This window comes from Meles meles, chromosome 8 (assembly GCF_922984935.1).
Source record: "Meles meles chromosome 8, mMelMel3.1 paternal haplotype, whole genome shotgun sequence".
In the NCBI taxonomy this organism is placed as follows: Eukaryota; Metazoa; Chordata; class Mammalia; order Carnivora; family Mustelidae; genus Meles; species Meles meles.
Window position 1 is genome coordinate 11,444,413 of NC_060073.1, and position 17,735 is coordinate 11,462,147.

Here is a 17,735-nt window from a genome sequence, read left to right on the forward strand (position 1 = left end):
CCCAATCCCCAGGGCTTAGCACAGGGCCTGCCCCATAGAATGTACTCAGTAATTATTTGTAGAATGAGTCAATGACTCAAATACCCACGCTTTAACAATTCTCTACATCAAGTCCCATTATGTCATTTGATATCATAACAAATCTCTAAGCCATGATCATCCTCACTCAAAAGATAAGAAAATAGAAGCTCAGAAGGGTAAGTAGGCGGAGTTTTTCAGCTTTAGTGCAGTGGGACCAAAGACGGTCTACCTCCGGATCCTTTGCCCAGCTGTCCGAAGGATGGGGGAGAAATTAATAATTATAGACCTCGGAATGGCGGGGAGCAAAGCCCATCGTGGCACGTGACCAGCTCCCAGCTCAGGAGGTCACCCAGGAACTCTGAGCTGCTGGGGTGGGGAGGGACAACCCGACTCGACGCCCCACTAAGGGAGGCAAGAAGGAGGGTAAGGGGAGGCCGATCCTGGGCAGAGCGCCAGGCAGTAGCAGGCAGGTGGAGGTGACCCCTGACTTCACAGAGAATCCCGCTGGGCTCAGGCAGCCCCCGCCCGCGGACCCCAGCTCTGGAGTGACACTGTCCAGCTTGGAGGAAGGGGGCGGGGCGGGGGAAGAGCGGCAGGCATCCACGGAAATCGCAGCCCAGGGATGAATCACCGGCACATGACCCCGAAGAGGAGGAGAGGGGAGTGAGGAAGGGGCGCGGATGCGGCTGGAGCTCCGGGAGCTCAAGCCTCGCGCGGTGCCCCCCTCTAGCCCGCTGTGGGGAGCAAAGGGAAGGCCCGATCCCGCGCAGCTGCAGCCCCCGGCCCGCCAGTTCCCGGGGGCGGCGGGACTCACGGCCTTCAGCTGCTCCAGCCGGTCCTTCATCCTGGTGCCCAGGCGCGCCGAGGCAGGTGAGCGCGTCCCAGGTGAGCGGCCGGAAGTGGCGGCCGGCCTGGCCGGGGCGACCCAGCTGGAGGCGCAGGCGGAGTCGGGCGGCGGCCGCGGGCTAGAAGAAGCGTCCGAGGCCACTGGAGGCTCCGCCGCGCCGCCCCCTCCGGCCCCGCCGGCGCCGAGCGCTCCAAATCCGGCTCCCGGGCCGGCGCCGACACGCAGCGCAGATCCGCCCGGCGGACCCGCCCCTCACCTGGGCCGCGCCCCGCGCTCCTCCTTAAAGGGCCCGAGCCGGTCCCCGCCCCCACGGCTCCCGCTACCCGCGCGGCTGCACCGTCTGGGGGCGGGGAAGTCCTGAGGGAGGGCGGTGCCCGCGGGACCGACGGACAGCCCACCCTTTCCGCCCGCCCGCCCGGCGTTCCCGGCTGCTCCAGGCTGTGCCGGGCCCAGCCCCAGCCCCAGCCCCGCGCGGTCCCGCGAACCGAGAACTCGGGCGACGCGCTTTGCGCCTCGCAGGTGGGAGGGAGAGCCGGGCGTCCCGCCGGGAGGAAGGGCGCTCCGGGTGCCGGGGCTGGCCGTCCAGGGCCCTGCGGGTGGACGCTGTGGACGCGTGTTCCTAGAGGAAATAACTGGGAATGCGACGGGACGGGGCAGGTGGGGGCGAAGAATTTGGGTCTGACACGTCCGGCAATCGGGGCTCCTCCGAGGAAGGGGAGCAGTCCAGCGCTGAAGCCAGCCCCTGCTGCTCAGAAGGTGCACAACTTTGAGGAAGTCGCCGTTTCGCCAGGGGACTCCGTTTCCGCGTCTTTAAGGCAGAGTGAATCCCCACTTGGGTGTGCCGTGAGGCCTGGGCGACGGGGGAGGAATGACTGGCTCGCGCCACAGAGCGCGGGGTGCTAAGATGGAGACGCGCGTGTCTCTGTCTGTCTGGAAAGCTGAAGCCGCCTCGGCCCCCCCGCGGTGCGGGTCCGCAGGTGGGTGTGTCTTCTGGGAAAAGTGGGCGGGTTCTTCGTGCTGACCCCTCCCTCCATGCCCCACCCACGCGCCCTTCCCTCTTCCCCGTTCGTCTTCCTCCTGGGGAACCGGTGATCTCTCCCGCGGAGGGCCGCGCTCCGCTGGCGGGACTGGCGTTCCGGAGACGGAATTCCCAAGTCAGGAGAAGACTGTGCGCTCTGTACTCAGGTTAAAAGGCTGTAAGTACTTCCGTCACTCTAACAGGACTTTGCCCTCTTCTGCGATCTCAGTGCTTGCTCCATGCTGACTTCATCGCCTCCCATAAAGATACGGTCTGCGAGCGGTCGGTGGATGAACTCTGATTCTCAGCCCAGATCCTCCCTAAAGGGTCCGCTTCCTCCCACCGCGGGCCTTCCCTTAGAGGGGTTCCCGACCTTGATAAAGGAAGGCTTCTGCGCCCCCTGGTGGTCAGACGTGGAAAAAGTGAGTAAGTCAGAAACCGGATCCCGCCTTCCTTTCAATTTTTGTTGGTGGGGATGGACAGCTGGGTCCCGCGCCTCGGAAAGAGTCTCCTGAGGGAAACAGATATTTGAACAGCTCTACAATAAACTCTGGAAAGGGCCATAGGAGTCTGGAATAAGGAGCAAGGATAGCCGTTCAGCTTCTGCCTGAACACATCCACAGATGGAACATTCAAGGCCTCCTTGTTAAAGATAATCGTTTTTAAAAAGATAAGATCAGGGGCACGGGTGGCTCATTCGGTCAGGCCTCTGCCTCCGGCTCAGATCATGATCCCAGGGTCCTGAGTCAGCTCCCTGCTCGGCGGGAGTCTGTTTCTCCTTCTGCCTCTTGCCCACCCCAGTGCTCGCTCCCTCTCTCATAAATAAATAAAATATTGAAAATAAAGATAAAATCATGACTCTCAGACAACTATAAAATGAACACACATCAAAGATTTTACTTGACTAATTAATGAGGGAACAATTAAGGTGTCAAAAAACTGTTAAGAGAAGGACCCAAGGAACACACATACACAGGCAATCAGGAATGCTGAAGTGAGTATGTTAAATGCAAAACCGGCTTCTGCCCCAGGAAAGATCTCATTTGCATCTCTATGGACAAGAATTATTTGCATTCCGAGCAGTTTTCTACAATTTACAGAATTGTAAAATAGTTACAAGACCACAGGAGGCACAAATCAGTAATAAACGCAAATAACCCAGAAAGACCCAGCATGCCATCTGATACCTAGTAATTCTTTTTTCCATTTTATTTCACAGTTTTTCCAGACACCTCACAGAAGCATCTTTCCTGGTTGAAGCGTTCCAACTTCTGTTTGTGTATTGCTTTACAAAACAAAAATCTCCCTCCCTATAACTTCCACCGCTATTTCTTGCTCCTTGCCTTTGTCCAAACATTTAAGGAATGTAATCTGTTCTTTCCATGAAGGGAGAGCTGCTATGGCGTTGTAGAAGGATTGCTGACACAGAGCCAGGAGGCCAGGGTTCTAGGCAGACTTTCTGCCACACGACAGCTGTCCCTTCACATCACACAACCTGCATTCTCATTTGTGACATAGGGGCCTGTCAAAACTAGTGGTTCCGAACCTTTTCAAGATCAAGAACGTCCTATTGTCTTTGTTTTCATTCATGCATCTCTTATTTCAGAAGATTCCGTAACCTTATCAAAATATATTTATGGGATAATCAGAAATTTGGATTCCTCGAACTCAGAGGCATAGACCAGATCGGTGGTTGCCAGAGGTGGGGCTGCAAAATGGAAGGAGGAGGTCAAAGGTACAAACGGCCAGTTCTAAGTCCAGGGGATGGGACGTACGGTATGGCGACTAGAGTTAAGAATGTATTGTGCATTTCAAAGTCGACAAGACAGTAGATCTTTTTTTTAAAGATGTTATTTATTTATTTGACAGAGATCACAAGTAGGCGGGGGGTGGGGGGGGGTGGGCAGGCTCCCGCGGAGCAGAGCCTATGCAGGGCTCAATCCCAGTCCTGGGATCATGACCTGAGCCGAAGGCAGATGCTTAACCCACTGAGCTACCAGGGGTCTCAACAGTAAATCTTAAATGTTCTTGGGACCCCTGGTGGCTCAGTCAAGCGTCTGCCTTCGGCTCAGGGTCCTGGGATTGGGCTCCCTGATCAGAGGGGATTCTGCTTCTCTCTCTGCTTCTGCCCCCCACCACCACCACCCTGCTTGTGCTCTCCCTCTGGCAAACAAATACATAAAATCTTTTTTATTTATTTATTTTTTTTTTCCTAAGGAGAGGACTGCTATTTTTTTTTTTATTTAAAGATTTTTTTTTTTTTATTTATTTGACAGAGAGAGAGATCACAAGTAGGCAGAGAGGCAGGCAGAGAGAGGAGGAAGCAGGCTCCCCGCAGAGCAGAGAGCCCGATGCGGGGCTCGATCCCAGGACCCTGAGATCATAACCCGAGCCGAAGGCAGCGGCCTAATCCACTGAGCCACCCAGGCGCCCCCATTAAATCTTTTTTAAAAAAAAGTTCTCATTACAGGGAAAAAAAGTTTTAACTATGTGAGGTGACAGATATTAACTAAATTTATTTTGCAGTGTGTGTGTGTGTGTGTGTGTGTGTGTGTGTGTGTGTGTGTATCGCATCATTATGCTGTACACCTTAAACTAATGCCATGTCTTGGGGTGCCTGGGTGGCTCAGTGGGTTAAGCCTCTGCCTTCAGCTCAGGTCATGGTCTCAGGGTCCTGGGATCGAGCCCCGCATCGGGCTCCCTGCTCAGCAGAGAAACTGCTTCTCCCTCTCTCTCTGCCTGCTGCTCTGCTTACTTGTGCTCTCTCTTTCTCTCTCTCTGTCAAATAAATAAATAAAATCTTAAAAAACAAACTAATACCATGTCATATGTTAATTATATCTCAATAAAACTAGGAAACCAAAAAGACATTTTATTTTCTACAAGATGTTTCTATGGAGAAAAAATAGAATAAACTCTTGGTTAGCCTGTGGGGCCATAACAGATATGACTCTATGACTTACCTTAAAACTTTGTAAATATTAAAAAATACTGTAAAGAGCTCTCTTAAGTGGCACCTGGGTAGCTCGGTTGTTGGACTTGGTTCAGGTCCTGATCCCAGGACCCAGATCCCAAGAGACCTCCCTCTCTCACTCTGCTTGTGCTCTCTCTCGCTGTGCCTCTCCGTCAAATAAATAAATAAAATCTTTTTTTTTTTTTTTTAAGAGCTCTCTTCAGTGCAGTTGGAGTCCAGGAACCCAAGATGGGCCGCATCAGCAGACATCTTTTATTATGTTTTTCTATTTGAAGGTAGTTACAGACTTCAGGTCTTCTTTTTTTTTTTTTTTTTTTTTTTAAAGATTTTATTTATTTATTTGACACACAGAGAGAGAGATCACAGGCAGGCAGAGAGGCAGGCAGAGAGAGAGGAGGAAGCAGGCTCCCTGCAGAGCAGAGAGCCCGACGCGGGGCTCGATCCCAGGACCCCGAGATCATGACCTGAGCCGAAGGCAGCGGCTTAACCCACTGAGCCACCCAGGCGCCCCTTTAAAAGTCTCGTTAGTCATGAACCCTGTTTTGTTCATTTTCTTTTAGTATATTAATATGTGCTCTTCCCCGCCAGGCAGAAGTATGGATTCCACCTGCTAGTTGTGTACAAGGAACTGGAAAAAGTCAAGTTCACTGGGATATGGGACCTGGGCAAGAGGAGCCCAGGGGCTGGTGAAAAAGACTCTGATATTGAGCCCAAGTAGACTAGGGTCTCCAGGTAGGTGGACAGGGACTTAAGGTTCCAAGCTCTCTAGGAGCCCTTTCTCTCTGAAGTATTTTTATTTTTCTGCCCCACAGTGGAACTTGGTTTCCCACCCACTTTGTCTGGGTGCGGCTGTTTCCCCATTAAACAAACCTCATGCAGGTCAAGTAAGTGTACGTTTTGGCTCTGTATAATTCAGCCAACACTTAATTTCACTTTCATAAACAAACCAAAGAGAGGATCATGGCATTTGGGCGCTCCACTTCTCTCTCCTCCCTCTGAGTCTACTTCTTTTCCCATTGGAGAAAAGGACTGAACCTTACCCCATCTGAACCTCGAGAGGCTGCTGCAGAACAGGCGAGACCACTTTCTGGCTGCTGCACCTCGAGGTACAGTGGTGAGTAGAGGTAAGGGGAACTAGAGAACTTAAGGGGAAGGTCCTTTCTGTTCCCCAGCTCTTCCCCACCACGGGAAGGTTGGAGAATAAACTTACTGACCCATGGTTTTCAACTCCCTTAGCATTTGTATTGGTTACATACTGCTGCATAACAAATTTCCCTTGAACCCACCAGCTGGAAGCAACAAACCTTTATCATCCTCTGGCTTCTGTGATTTGGGAATCTCCATGCAGCTGAGCTGTGTGCCTCTGTGTCACAGTCTCACAGACCTCAGAGAGCAGTGTCGCCTGGGGCAACAGTCTCATCTCTTGACTTAACTTGGGACGGTCTGCTTCCAAGGTCACTCTGCGTGGCCAGGATTCCATTCCTCAAGAACTATTAGCTGGAGGCTTCCTCCCATCTCCTTCCTGGCCACGTAGGCCTCTCCCTAGAGCAGCTTACAACACGGCAGCTGGTTTCCATCAGAGCAGGAAGGTGAACAAGAAAGGGAAAAGGAGGGGCGCCTGGGTGGCTCAGTGGATTAAGCCGCTGCCTTTGGCTCGGGTCATGATCTCAGGGTCCTGGGATCGAGCCCCGCACCGGGCTCTCTGCTCCGCAGGGAGCCTGCTTCCTCCTCTCTCTCTGCCTGCCTCTCTGCCTGCCTCTCTGCCTGCCTCTCTGCCTACTTGTGATCTCTCTCTCTCTGTCAAATAAATAAATAAAATCTTTAAAAAAAAAAAGGGAAAAGAAAGCCAAGGTGTATTTGTAACCTGATGCCAGCTGTGACATCACATTTGCTGTATTCTGTTCACTAGCAGTGACTCGTGGGCTACAGCCCACACTTGAAGTGAAGAGGATTACACAGGAGAATGAAAGCCAGGTGCCATCTCTTAGCTACCCAATACAGAGGTCAAATCCCAAATTAATGCCAGAGTTACACTCTTCACCTTCCTACAGCTTGCTTCTCCCCCATGTCCATCCTGGACAACGCTGATACATTCTCCAGGTCTCGGAGTAAAGATTGCACCCTCCAGGATGAACTTGAGTGTCCCCCAGACATGCCCATGTGACACCCTGGACTTCGTCATAGCCCATACCTCACTGCAAGTTACGTGGTCTGCCCCACACACCACTGGTCTGCCTCACATGCCTTCTGTAAACTCTGTGAGGACAGCAGCTTCATCTCTCCTCTTCACCAACATGGACCCAAACCCAGGCGTAGGGCCAAAAATATACTAGGCACTCCATTAACATTTACCACATTTAATAAATGAGTCTTCCCAAGATACGCTCCATTACGTCTCTCTTCTGACTGGAACTCCTCAGTGGCTTCTCATTACAAAGAAGAGGGAGTCCATACTCTTAGAATGGCATTCAGGCCCTTGCCCCCTCTGGCCCCAGCCCCAAGCACTGTCACCCCACGACACACACATTGTCAGCCTCATCTAACGCCCACCTCTTCTCTGAGCCAGATGTGCCCAGGATTTCCCACCTACCTCTGCCCTTTTTCCACTTCACATCTGGCATATCCCTGCTGCTCCTTTAAGACCTAAACCCTCCAGACATTGGGGGGGGGGGGGAATCAGAGGGGAAGATGAAGAACCATGAGAGACTATGGAATCTGGGAAACAATCTGAGGGTTTCAGAGGGGAGAGGAGGTAGCCGAGTGATGGATATTAAGGAGGGCACGTGCTGTAATGAGCACTGGGTCTTATATGCAAATAATGAATCATTGAACACTACATTAAAAAAAAAACAAAAACAAAAAGCCCGGAACCCTTCTGTTCGCTCAGGCAGCCCCTTGGCCCCCATTGCCTGCCTGCTCCCAGTAGCACTTGTTCAGACCTCTTTTGAAAGCCCACCCTGGGTTGTCTTGTATCTAGCTGCTTACCCCTCCGTCTCCCTGGCTAGACCACGAACTGCTTAAGAGCAACAAACCAATATTATTAACCTTCCAGGGCTACTACGAAGTAAGTGGAATGCAAATATTTAGAGAATAAATGAAAGAATGGTTGGCTACTTACACACACACACACACACACACACACACACACACACACTCATGCATTCCCTGGGGATCCTCTTGTCTTCTCCCTGAGGAAGAAAGAAGATCCTTCCTTCAAACTAAATGCAATTGCAATGCCACATGTTTTGGAGATGAGTTTAAAATATTTACAAACATGTCTTTTTTTTTTTTTTTTTTTAAGTAGGAGCCCAACATGGGGCTTGAGTTCATGACCTTAGACATAAATCCATATATCAGTGGTCAACTGATTTTTTTTTTCAGTAGACCAAAGGCCCTGCATGGAGCCCATTACAGGACTTGAACTCACAACCCTGAGATCAAGACCTGAGCTGAGATCGAGTTGGATGTTTAACCGACTAAACCACCCAGGCGCCCCTTACAAAGAAAGAGGTCTTATATCATGTTGTTCAGATGTTTTCCCAGCACAAAACTCCACATGCCATACACCTGTGCCTTCAACTTGACACTATAATTTGAACCTTATGCATTTCTCGTTTTGTTTATATAAACTCCTCAATTCCTAGAGCCTAAAAGCACCAAGTGCTCCCCTGAAGAGCCTAGAAAAGAAGCCTCACCCAGAGGAGCTTATGGTTACTTTGAGTTGCAGAAGACAACTTCTTCTTGCTTCTTGCAACACCTTCAAAATGCCTATCAGGAGAACAGATAAACACAGTGGAGCAAAGGGGGAAGGCAAGTGAATCACTATGGCTTTAAAATGTTTGTAACCGAAAAAATAAGCCATGTCATGTATTTCTCCATTTGGATGTTGTGTTTTTAAGCCCGGTGTGGGGCTTGAACTCACAACCCTGGGATCAAGAGTTGTGTGCTCCACGAGCTGTGCCGCCGCAGGCTCCCCTCCATTGGGATATTAAGCCAACCATGCTGAATCTTTTATTGTGTTTTTACAGTTTTTCCGTGCCCCCCAAAGATGTCACAATAAGTTGAGGAAATAGAGTAGATATTACTTCCCCCATTTATTATGAAATTAAGTATAGAAAAATGAAGGGGTCCCCCCAGGCTTCCATAGTACAGGGAGAGCTTGCTGAGAGAGATTGTAGCTTTGTTCCTGGGGCTTTGAAACCACACACCATCCACACCAGAATCCCACATTCTGCCTGTCCTGGCTGTGCAACCTTGAACACGCTACTGAAACTCCCTGTGTCACAGTTTCCTTATCTGTAAGCAGAGAAAACAATAGGGTCTGTCTCCTGGGTTTTTGTGATGATAAATGGGCAATCATTAATTCCCTTGTGCAAAGCCTGCAAAGCCACGATAACTACACTTGTTTTTCTCAAGGAGCATGAGGAATTGAGAAGTGCCTGGACTATTTCAGTCACTAGTGAAACCACCCTCTGAGTGGTCAGTTAGCCTCAGGAGGTTCAACAGGGTAAGGAATAGAAGAGTTTAGTGGGGACAGAGTTCAGAAAACATAAGAGAAATGCACCCCCAATCTATATTTGCACATATTTGCACATTACAGGCACTGAGTGAACCTGTAGGAGACCACTGGTTGGGGTTTGATCAGCACAGCGCTCTTCACACCTGTTTGACCACAGAAAGTTTATTTCTCCCAAACACAAATTATTCAACAAGACTCGTGTTCTGCAGTAAACACCGACCTAATGAAATATTGCACTAGAATACGGGAGGGGCCCAAAGTATCCATAAGTGAGCCAAAAAAGATCCTTTCCAGTTCTTGTCTTTTTGTTTTTCCTTTTTTTTTTTTTTTAGGTTTTATTTATTCATTGATGGAGGGAGAGAGAGAGCACAAACAGGGGGAGCAGCAGGCAGAGGGAGAAGCTGATTCCCCACTGAGCAGGGAGCCTGACGTGGGACTAGATCCCAGGACCCCAGAATCAAGACCCCAACTGAGGGGCGCCTGGGTGGCTCAGTGGGTTAAAGCCTCTGCCTTCAGCTCAGGTCATGATCCCAGGGTCCTGGGATCGAGCCCCGCATCGGGCTCTCTGCTCAGCAGGGAGCCTGCTTCCTCCTCTCTTTCTCTCTGCCTGCCTCTCTGCCTACTTGAAATCTCTGTCTGTCAAATAAATAAATAAAATATTAAAAAAAAAAAAAGACCCCAGCTGAAGGCAGATGCTTAACCAACTGAGCCACCCAGGTGCCCCCCGCTTCTTGTCTTTCAAAGGAAGATGGGAACATTTCAGTTCCATGTAACACAAATCCTGGTCATGGTTTCTGCCTTCTAAGCCTGTGATACATTTTCAGAAACAAAACAAAACAAAAGAAAAAAATGTAGCAAGCATTTTATACTTTTTCAGATAAGGAAACAGAGGTACAAAGAGCTCAGTCTTCTGCCTTTACAATCCCCCCTTCAGGAATGCCCTTCCTGGGTGCCTGGAGGCTCGGTCCGCTAAGGTCATGAGATTGAGCCCCGAGTCAGGCTCAGCTGAGTCTGCTTGTCCCTGCCCCACCAACCCCCCCACCGACCTCCACACCCCCCACACATGCACTCTCTCGCTTTCTCTCTCTCTCAGATAAATAAATAAAATCTTTTTGAAAGAAAGAAGAAAGAAAGAAATGCCCATCCTGCTCCTCTTTGCACACAGAGAGACCTGGACACCTGCATGGTCAGTTCCAAGGCCACCTCCCCAGACACACTTGCCTTTATTCCTTTCTCTGTCCCTCATCAGAAGCTCACTGCATTCTATCACTTGCCCTTGGGCTATCATGGTCGGTGTTCTTCAACACTACCAGACTTAACTTCCTACAAGGCAGGAGCTGCCTCTTACCTCTCTACATCTTGCCCCAACTACCCCAGGTGGGTACATAGTACATAGCAGAGTTCAATAAGTACTTGTTTACTGTCTTCTTAAATGTTGTTGGATGAATGAATCACTCATAATTTTTTTTATTTTTATTTTTTTAAGTGAGCTCCACACCCAACATGGGACTTAACTCACAACCCTAAGCTCAAAAGGTGCACACTCCACCGATTGAGCCAGCCCAGTACCCCAATAAATGACTCACTAATCAATGGGCAGAGGAATAAATGAACTTCCCCCACCCTACAAAAAGGCAGTAAACTATCTATGTTCTGATGTTCCGATGCCATTACCCTGAAACAGGGATCATCCTACAATAGTTACGCTCCCGCTCACAGCCACACTACAGTCCTTTCCCTACATTGTGTCCAGCCAGTGTTTATCGACACAGAATGAGCTTTCCTCAACCTGAATCCAGATTTGAACCAACATTACCCCTCCCTGACCCAGAGAGGCTCAATTAAAAAAGCAATCCTCCCAATTATGTGCACTTCATGTCTTCGTCCAACTGGGCTGCCATTACAAAGTACCATAGTTGGGGTGGCTTTGGAAACAACAGAAATGTATTTCTCACAGTTTTGGAAGCTGGAAGTCTGAGGTCAGGGTTGGGTGAGGAACCTCTTCCAGACTTCTTGTACCCTCACATGGTGGAAGGGGCCAGCGAGCTCTGTGGGGTCTCTTTTATGAAGGCACTAATCCCATTCATGAGGTGTCCATCCTCATGACCTAATTACCTCCCAAAGACCCCACCTCCTGATATCATCCCACTGGGGATTCGGATGTCAACAGATGAACCTGAGTTGGGCGGACACAAATATTCAGACCATAGCATCTAGGGACAGAGAAAAATGTGAGACTTGTGAATGTGTGTGTGTGTGTGTGTGTGTGTGTGTGTGTGTGTGTGTGTATGTGTGTATCTGAGACAGAAGGAACATGAGGGGAGGATACCCGGTGGGCACAGGAGAGTGAGTTAGACTCAGACTAATAACTAATACAGAGTCAGATACTAAAATGGACACAGATTAGCTCTGGATATAAAGGTAAGAAAAAAGAACTACAACTTTTAAACTCCAGCTCTTCCCCCATCACTTTTCCCAGGAAGAAGAATTTAGGATGAAAGAGAATTTGAGAAGGTAGGAGCCCAGCATTTGCACCACAGGAACCAGCAGAGTGGTTGCGATGGTCTCGGTTTGATGTGCATCTCGTTCTTGGTTCTGCCCCTGCTTGCATGTACATATGACCCTGCTAAGAACCTGAGAACTAGACCTAGACTCTACACGTAACGATGAGGATAAGCAATGACCACATCCATGGTTGTCATCTCCCTTTAAAAGTCACAAAATATTTTCACTTTGGGTCTTCACAGCTACCCCCAGGTGTAAGTCTGGTGGGCATTTTCATCCCCATTTTAGAGATGAAGAATCCAAGTCTGAGAAATGAAAAATGACTTTTCAAAAATAACCAGGAAGAAGTAACAGTACAAATCCAGTGACCTCTTAGCTCCCACCTCCTCTTCTTCCAGAAAGAACACTCATTTGTTTCTTCCCAGCAATGTTGGAGAAGGACATCCAGAGTGTTCACTGTATTTAGGACAACAGGAACCTGATCATTGTTCTCTTCAAAGCATCCTTAAGCTCTCTGTTTCTCATGCTGTAGATCAAGGGGTTCAGCACAGGGGTGATGAATGTGTAAACCACAGACACTACCTGGCCCCTCTCTGGAGAGTAGCTGGAGCTGGGGCAAAGGTAGATGAGGCTCCCACATCCGTACTGGAGCAGGACCACAGTCAGGTGAGAGGAGCAGGTGGAGAAGGCCTTGTGCCTCCCCTCTGCCGAGCGGATCTTCAGGATGGCGGCCACGATGAAGATGTAGGAGAGAGTGATAAGCAGGAAAGGGATGGTGAGGACAGTGACACTGACCACAAACAGCGTGACCTCATGGACCCAGGTATCTGCACAGGCCAGTCTCATGACAGGGAGGACATCACAGTAGAATAGGCTGATTTCTTTGCTGCTGCAGAAGGGGAGTTGGAAGATGAGCACAGTCAGCTGCATGGCCAAGATGAAACCCAGCACCAGAGACCCCAGAGCCAGCTGGACACACAAGCGCCAGCTCATCATGAGGGTGTAGTGCAAAGGGTGACAGATGGCCACAAACCTGTCATAGGCCATGACAGCTAGTAAGATGCAGTCAGTGCTGCCCAGGAAGATGAAGAAGAACATCTGGGTGCCACAGCCAGGCAGGGAGATGAGGGCTCTCTCCATGGACAGGACACTGGCCAGAGTCAGAGGGGCAATGGTGGAAGAGTAGAAGATCTCCAGAACTGCCAAGTTGGCCAGGAAAAAGTACATGGGGGTGTGCAGAGAACGGTTAATCCAGATGATGAGAGAAATGGAGACGTTGCCGCTGAGGCTGACCAGGTACATGATCAGGAAGGCCACGAAAATCAGCATCTGCACCTCAGGCAGTTTGGAGAAGGGGCGGAAGTGGAAGTGAATCATCCCAGTTTGATTTGCACTCTCCATATATTCAATGGGTTGGGCCTGTTGATGGTAACCTGCTGCCCCTGACGATAGATTAATGTCAGGACACAGAGCTCCTGCTGGGTGACCCATTCAACTCTTGGCTTCTCCCTTTCTTGAGCTCCCCAACCCCAACCGTCTTTTTCTCCAGGCTAAACTCCACAATTGGGGCACCTGAGTGGTGCTCACAGTCGGTTAAGCATCTGACTCTTGGTTTCAGCTCAGGTCGGGATCTCATGGTCCCGAGAGGGGGTCTATGTCAGACTTCATGCTCAGTGCAGTCTGCTTGAGATTCTCTCTCCCTCTCCCTCTGCCCCTCCCACTTGTGCATTCTCACTCTCTTTCTCAAATAAATAAAATTTTTAAATGAATAAATAAATAAATAAATAAATTCTGCAACTCGTTTCCAAATCAGACTTTTTGTTGTAATCACCCAGAAGTAGTTCACCTCAGAAATCCTTTTCTTTTTTATTGTATTAGAATATACATTGCAGGGTGCCTAGGTGGCTCAGTGGGTTGAGCCGCTGCCTTCGGCTCAGGTCATGATCTCAGGGTCCTGGGATCGAGTCCCGCATCGGGCTCTCTGCTCAGCAGGGAGCCTGCTTCCCTCTCTCTCTCTCTCTCTGCCTGCCTCTCTGCCAACTTGTGATCTCTCTCTGCCAAATAAATAAATAAAATCTTTAAAAAAAAAAAAAGAATATACATTGCATAATGTTCATAAATTTAGCTGTATGTAAGTGTACAATTCAAGGGCATTAAATACATTCACAATGTTGTGTAACATCACCTCTACCCATAACCAAAACTTTTTTATCATCCGCGACAAAGACTGTGTACCCACTAAACAATAACTCACCATATGTTCTCCTCCCAGCCTCTAGTTACCTCTATCCCAATTTCTCTCTCTCTGTCTTTGAGTTTGCCTATTCTAGGTACCTTCACACAAGTGGAATCATACAATATTTGTCCTTCTGTGTCTGGTTTATTTCACTAACCATAATGTTTTCAAGTCCATCCATGTGCTAGCACATATCAAATTTCCTTTATGTTTTATGGCCCAATAGTATTCCATTGTGTGTATATACCACATTTTGTTGATCCATTCATCTGTTCATGGACACTTGGTTTGCTTCCACCTCTTGTCTCTTGTGAAAAATGCTGTCATGATCGTAGGTGTGTAAGTATCTGTTTGCATCACACTGAGATCTTAAGTCATAGAATACCATACCCAGACCACAAATCTCTCTGCTCCCTAATTCCTCCCCTGGTTCTCAAGAGCACAGCCTCTGGGATTAGAACCTACTCTGGGATTAGACCATCTAGGTTCTAATCCCTGATCTGCCACTGACCAAGAGTATGACCTAGAGCAACTCGTTGATGCTTTCTGCTTCAATTTCTCTATCTATAGATATAACAATAGGACAAAACTCTTAAGATTGTTTTGAGAAGTAAACGTGTCTGGCCCCTAGTAAGCTCTCCATGACTGTTAGCAATAATCATTAATATTTCATTTCTTCCACCTCTTCAAGACCACCTTGATGCTTCCGGTTCCTCCAAATAGGCCTCCTTGGGCTTTACTCCCTTCCCACCCAACCAAGACCTGTGGTTTATTTCTTCCATTAGTCTTTTGCCAATATTGCCATTATCCTTGACTCCTTGACTTTTTGTCAACCCAATTGTCTTCTGTAATATCCAACATACTTATTCTAGGCTGAACAGGGCTATAGATTACAAAATCCTGCTGAAGGGGCCACAACAAAGGCGCATTACCAACCCCAGCATTGTCCCCAGTCCTCTAAAGAGCTCCTCCTTCTGGTCCCTACCAAGACTAGTGCAAACCTCCCTGGTCTCTTCAAGTCTTCCCTCTGCTACCTCCTTCCTCACTAATAGTAGATGACCCAGCCTCCAGTTTCACAGAAAGAAATAACAAAAGCTACTTGGAGGCAGCCCATCATCACCCTCACTAGCACTGGACCTAGAAGATAGGACCTATAGTGTATCCATAACACATTCCCTCAATCTTACATCACCCTCTGATGCCTCCCTATCTCCTTCCCATTATGACCATTCCCTACTTCTTCTTTAGCAGAGGCAATCCAGTTTCCATCTTACTCCTCGAAACAACTCTAATGAAGGTCACCAATGACTTCCAAATCATTGAATCCAACAGCTACTTTTGACTTGATCAGCATTACATTTGAAGCTGTCCCTACTCCTTGAAATTCCTCACCGATAGCCTCTGTAATGCTACTCTACCCAGACTCTCTTCCTACCTCTCTAGACACGTTTCCATCTTTTTTTACTTTTCCATTTCTGTCCCTTCCAGAGACCACTCTTCCTCTTAATAATTTGCAAAAGGAAGATTTTGTTGGTTATTCTAGGTCGGCTTTCTGATCCACTCTCCACCGTGCTCTGTCCCACGGGAGGCTAGTCACTAAGGACTGCATTAGCCAGTCTCCCTCACCTTGTGGTTTCTCATTGAATTTGGCCAATGAGAGGTACTGGCAGGAGAATGAAGAGTAGCATAAAAAAAACACTAGGGTAGGGCACCTGGGTGGCTCAGTGGGTTAAAGCCTCTGTCTTCAGCTCAGGTCATGATCCCAGGGTTCTGGGATGGAGCCCCACATCGGGCTCTCTGCCCAGCAGGGAGCCTGCTTCTTCTTTCTTCGCCTGCTGCTCTGCCTTCTTGTGATCTCTGTCAAATAGATAAATTTTTTAAAATTAAAAAAAAAAACACTAGGGTATTTACCCTCTCCCCAAAACACACACACACACACACACACACACACACACACACACACACACACCATACTACATCTCTTGCAGAAACAAAAACTGGCACTTTGCCTTTCTTCCAATGATTAAGCAATTCATGATACCACAGCAAGAAGGAGGAGGGGACCACATAGTACCCCGGACTAAACCAAAGCGAGATCACCCTGACTGGTTTAAGGATGCCCAAAAGAATGTGTTTTTACTATTTTTGCTATCCTGATGTCTGAAGATGTGTCATGGCCTTTGAAAATAATGATGATCATGTGAGAATGCTATTTTCCACCATAAACAGAATAATACAACCTTAGTATTCTTGCTGATTTGTGGCTTTATCCTTTGAATATTTGCTGGGTTTTTGCATCTAATTGGTCAGTCTTTTCAAAGTCTGATGCCCTGCATTCTTTGCAAGTAAATTCCTTCCTAAATGCATCTGCCCCCACTGGGTCATCGGTTTGTCACAGCCTTATGTAGGGAGGGAGGGCTAGAAGATGGCTGGAATCATGGTAGGGAAAAGTCCATCAGTTTCTGAAAGTATTGTTCCTTGAAATTTTCAGCACCTTTTCTGGGAGCAACATTAGGAGCACATACCTGCCTGCCTCTCTCTCTCTCTGAGGAGTGAGGATGGTCAGTACATCCTCTACCCCAAATATTTGATCTCCATGAATTAAACACTAAGGGGGCAAACAGTTATAGGAAAAGTACTATTATCTATAATCAGGGATTTCACCATTCCTGAATGATGTGTTTGCTTCTGTGTTCACTTGTGTATTTCTGTCCCCTCCATAGACTCAAAGCTCCGTGAGGGCAGGGGCGATTGGATCCCATTCTTCACTAATGCCCAGGATGCTAGCACAGTGTCAGGCACAATGTAATTCCATATTGACATGAACACTGGGGATTTACTGAGCCCCATCAATGCCAGCAACTGATACTGAGTACTTTTGAAGTAGAAATAGTAATCTTCATTTTAGCACTCTGATACTAAGCATATCCTTTCTGGAGAGACAATCAGCTGTTTTTTCTTTTTTTTTTTTTTAATAGATCTATTTATTTATTTTAGAGAGAGAGAATTGGGGGTGGGGGTGTGGTGCTGCAAAGGGAGAGAAAGAATCCTCAAGCAGTCTCCTCACTGAGCACGGAGCCTGATAAGAGGCTCAATTCCAGGACTCAGAGATCATGACCTGAGCCAAAATCGAGAACTGGCAGCTCAATTGACTGAGCCACCCAGGCGCCCCAAAGAAAATCAGCTGTTTTCAAGAAATGATTAAGATGTCACATGTATTGGGGCATCTGGGTGGCTCAGTCAGTTAAGCACTAACTCTTGATTTTAGCTCAAGTCATGACCTCAGGTTTGTGAGATCAAGTCTCCCCCTCCACTGGGCGCTGTGCTGGGCATGGAGTCTGCTTAAGATTCTCTCTCCCCTCTCCTTTGGCCCCTACCCTCCACAACAACAACAACAACAACAAAAATGATGTCAAATGCACGAATCAGTACTCTCATCATTAGAGGATCTACCCTAAGGAAATAGCCCAGAATATGGAGCCAAATGCACAGAGATATGGATAGTATGCCTTAATAATTTCTTATAAGGAACCAAAACAAATGCTTAATAGAAAGTAACATTTCAGTCATTTAGAGTATATCCATGTGACAAAATAATTACATTTCCCTTAAAAT

At 48.1% G+C, this 17,735-nt stretch overlaps 2 protein-coding genes across 6 annotated transcripts in view; both read right to left on the bottom strand.

Annotated features, from left to right (window-relative positions):
- STX3 (syntaxin 3) overlaps positions 1–1,144 on the bottom strand; it is a 37,968-nt gene extending 36,824 nt beyond the window's left edge. For 2 of the 5 annotated variants that reach the window (XM_046014326.1, XM_046014325.1), the window contains exon 1: positions 836–1,144. Coding sequence is in view for 1 of the 5 variants with exons in the window: in XM_046014327.1 (XP_045870283.1) it covers positions 836–865 (30 nt within the window). In the remaining 4 variants the exon portion in view is untranslated. The remainder of the gene's footprint in view (positions 1–835) is intronic. The other 3 variants (XM_046014322.1, XM_046014323.1, XM_046014327.1) reach the window with 2 other exon arrangements.
- Positions 1,145–12,346: 11,202 nt separating this feature from the next.
- LOC123948557 (olfactory receptor 10V1-like) lies at positions 12,347–13,285 on the bottom strand. Its single transcript, XM_046015770.1, has one exon. It carries the CDS (start codon positions 13,283–13,285, stop codon positions 12,347–12,349), a length of 939 nt encoding a protein of 312 aa, XP_045871726.1.
- Positions 13,286–17,735: the final 4,450 nt, after the last annotated feature.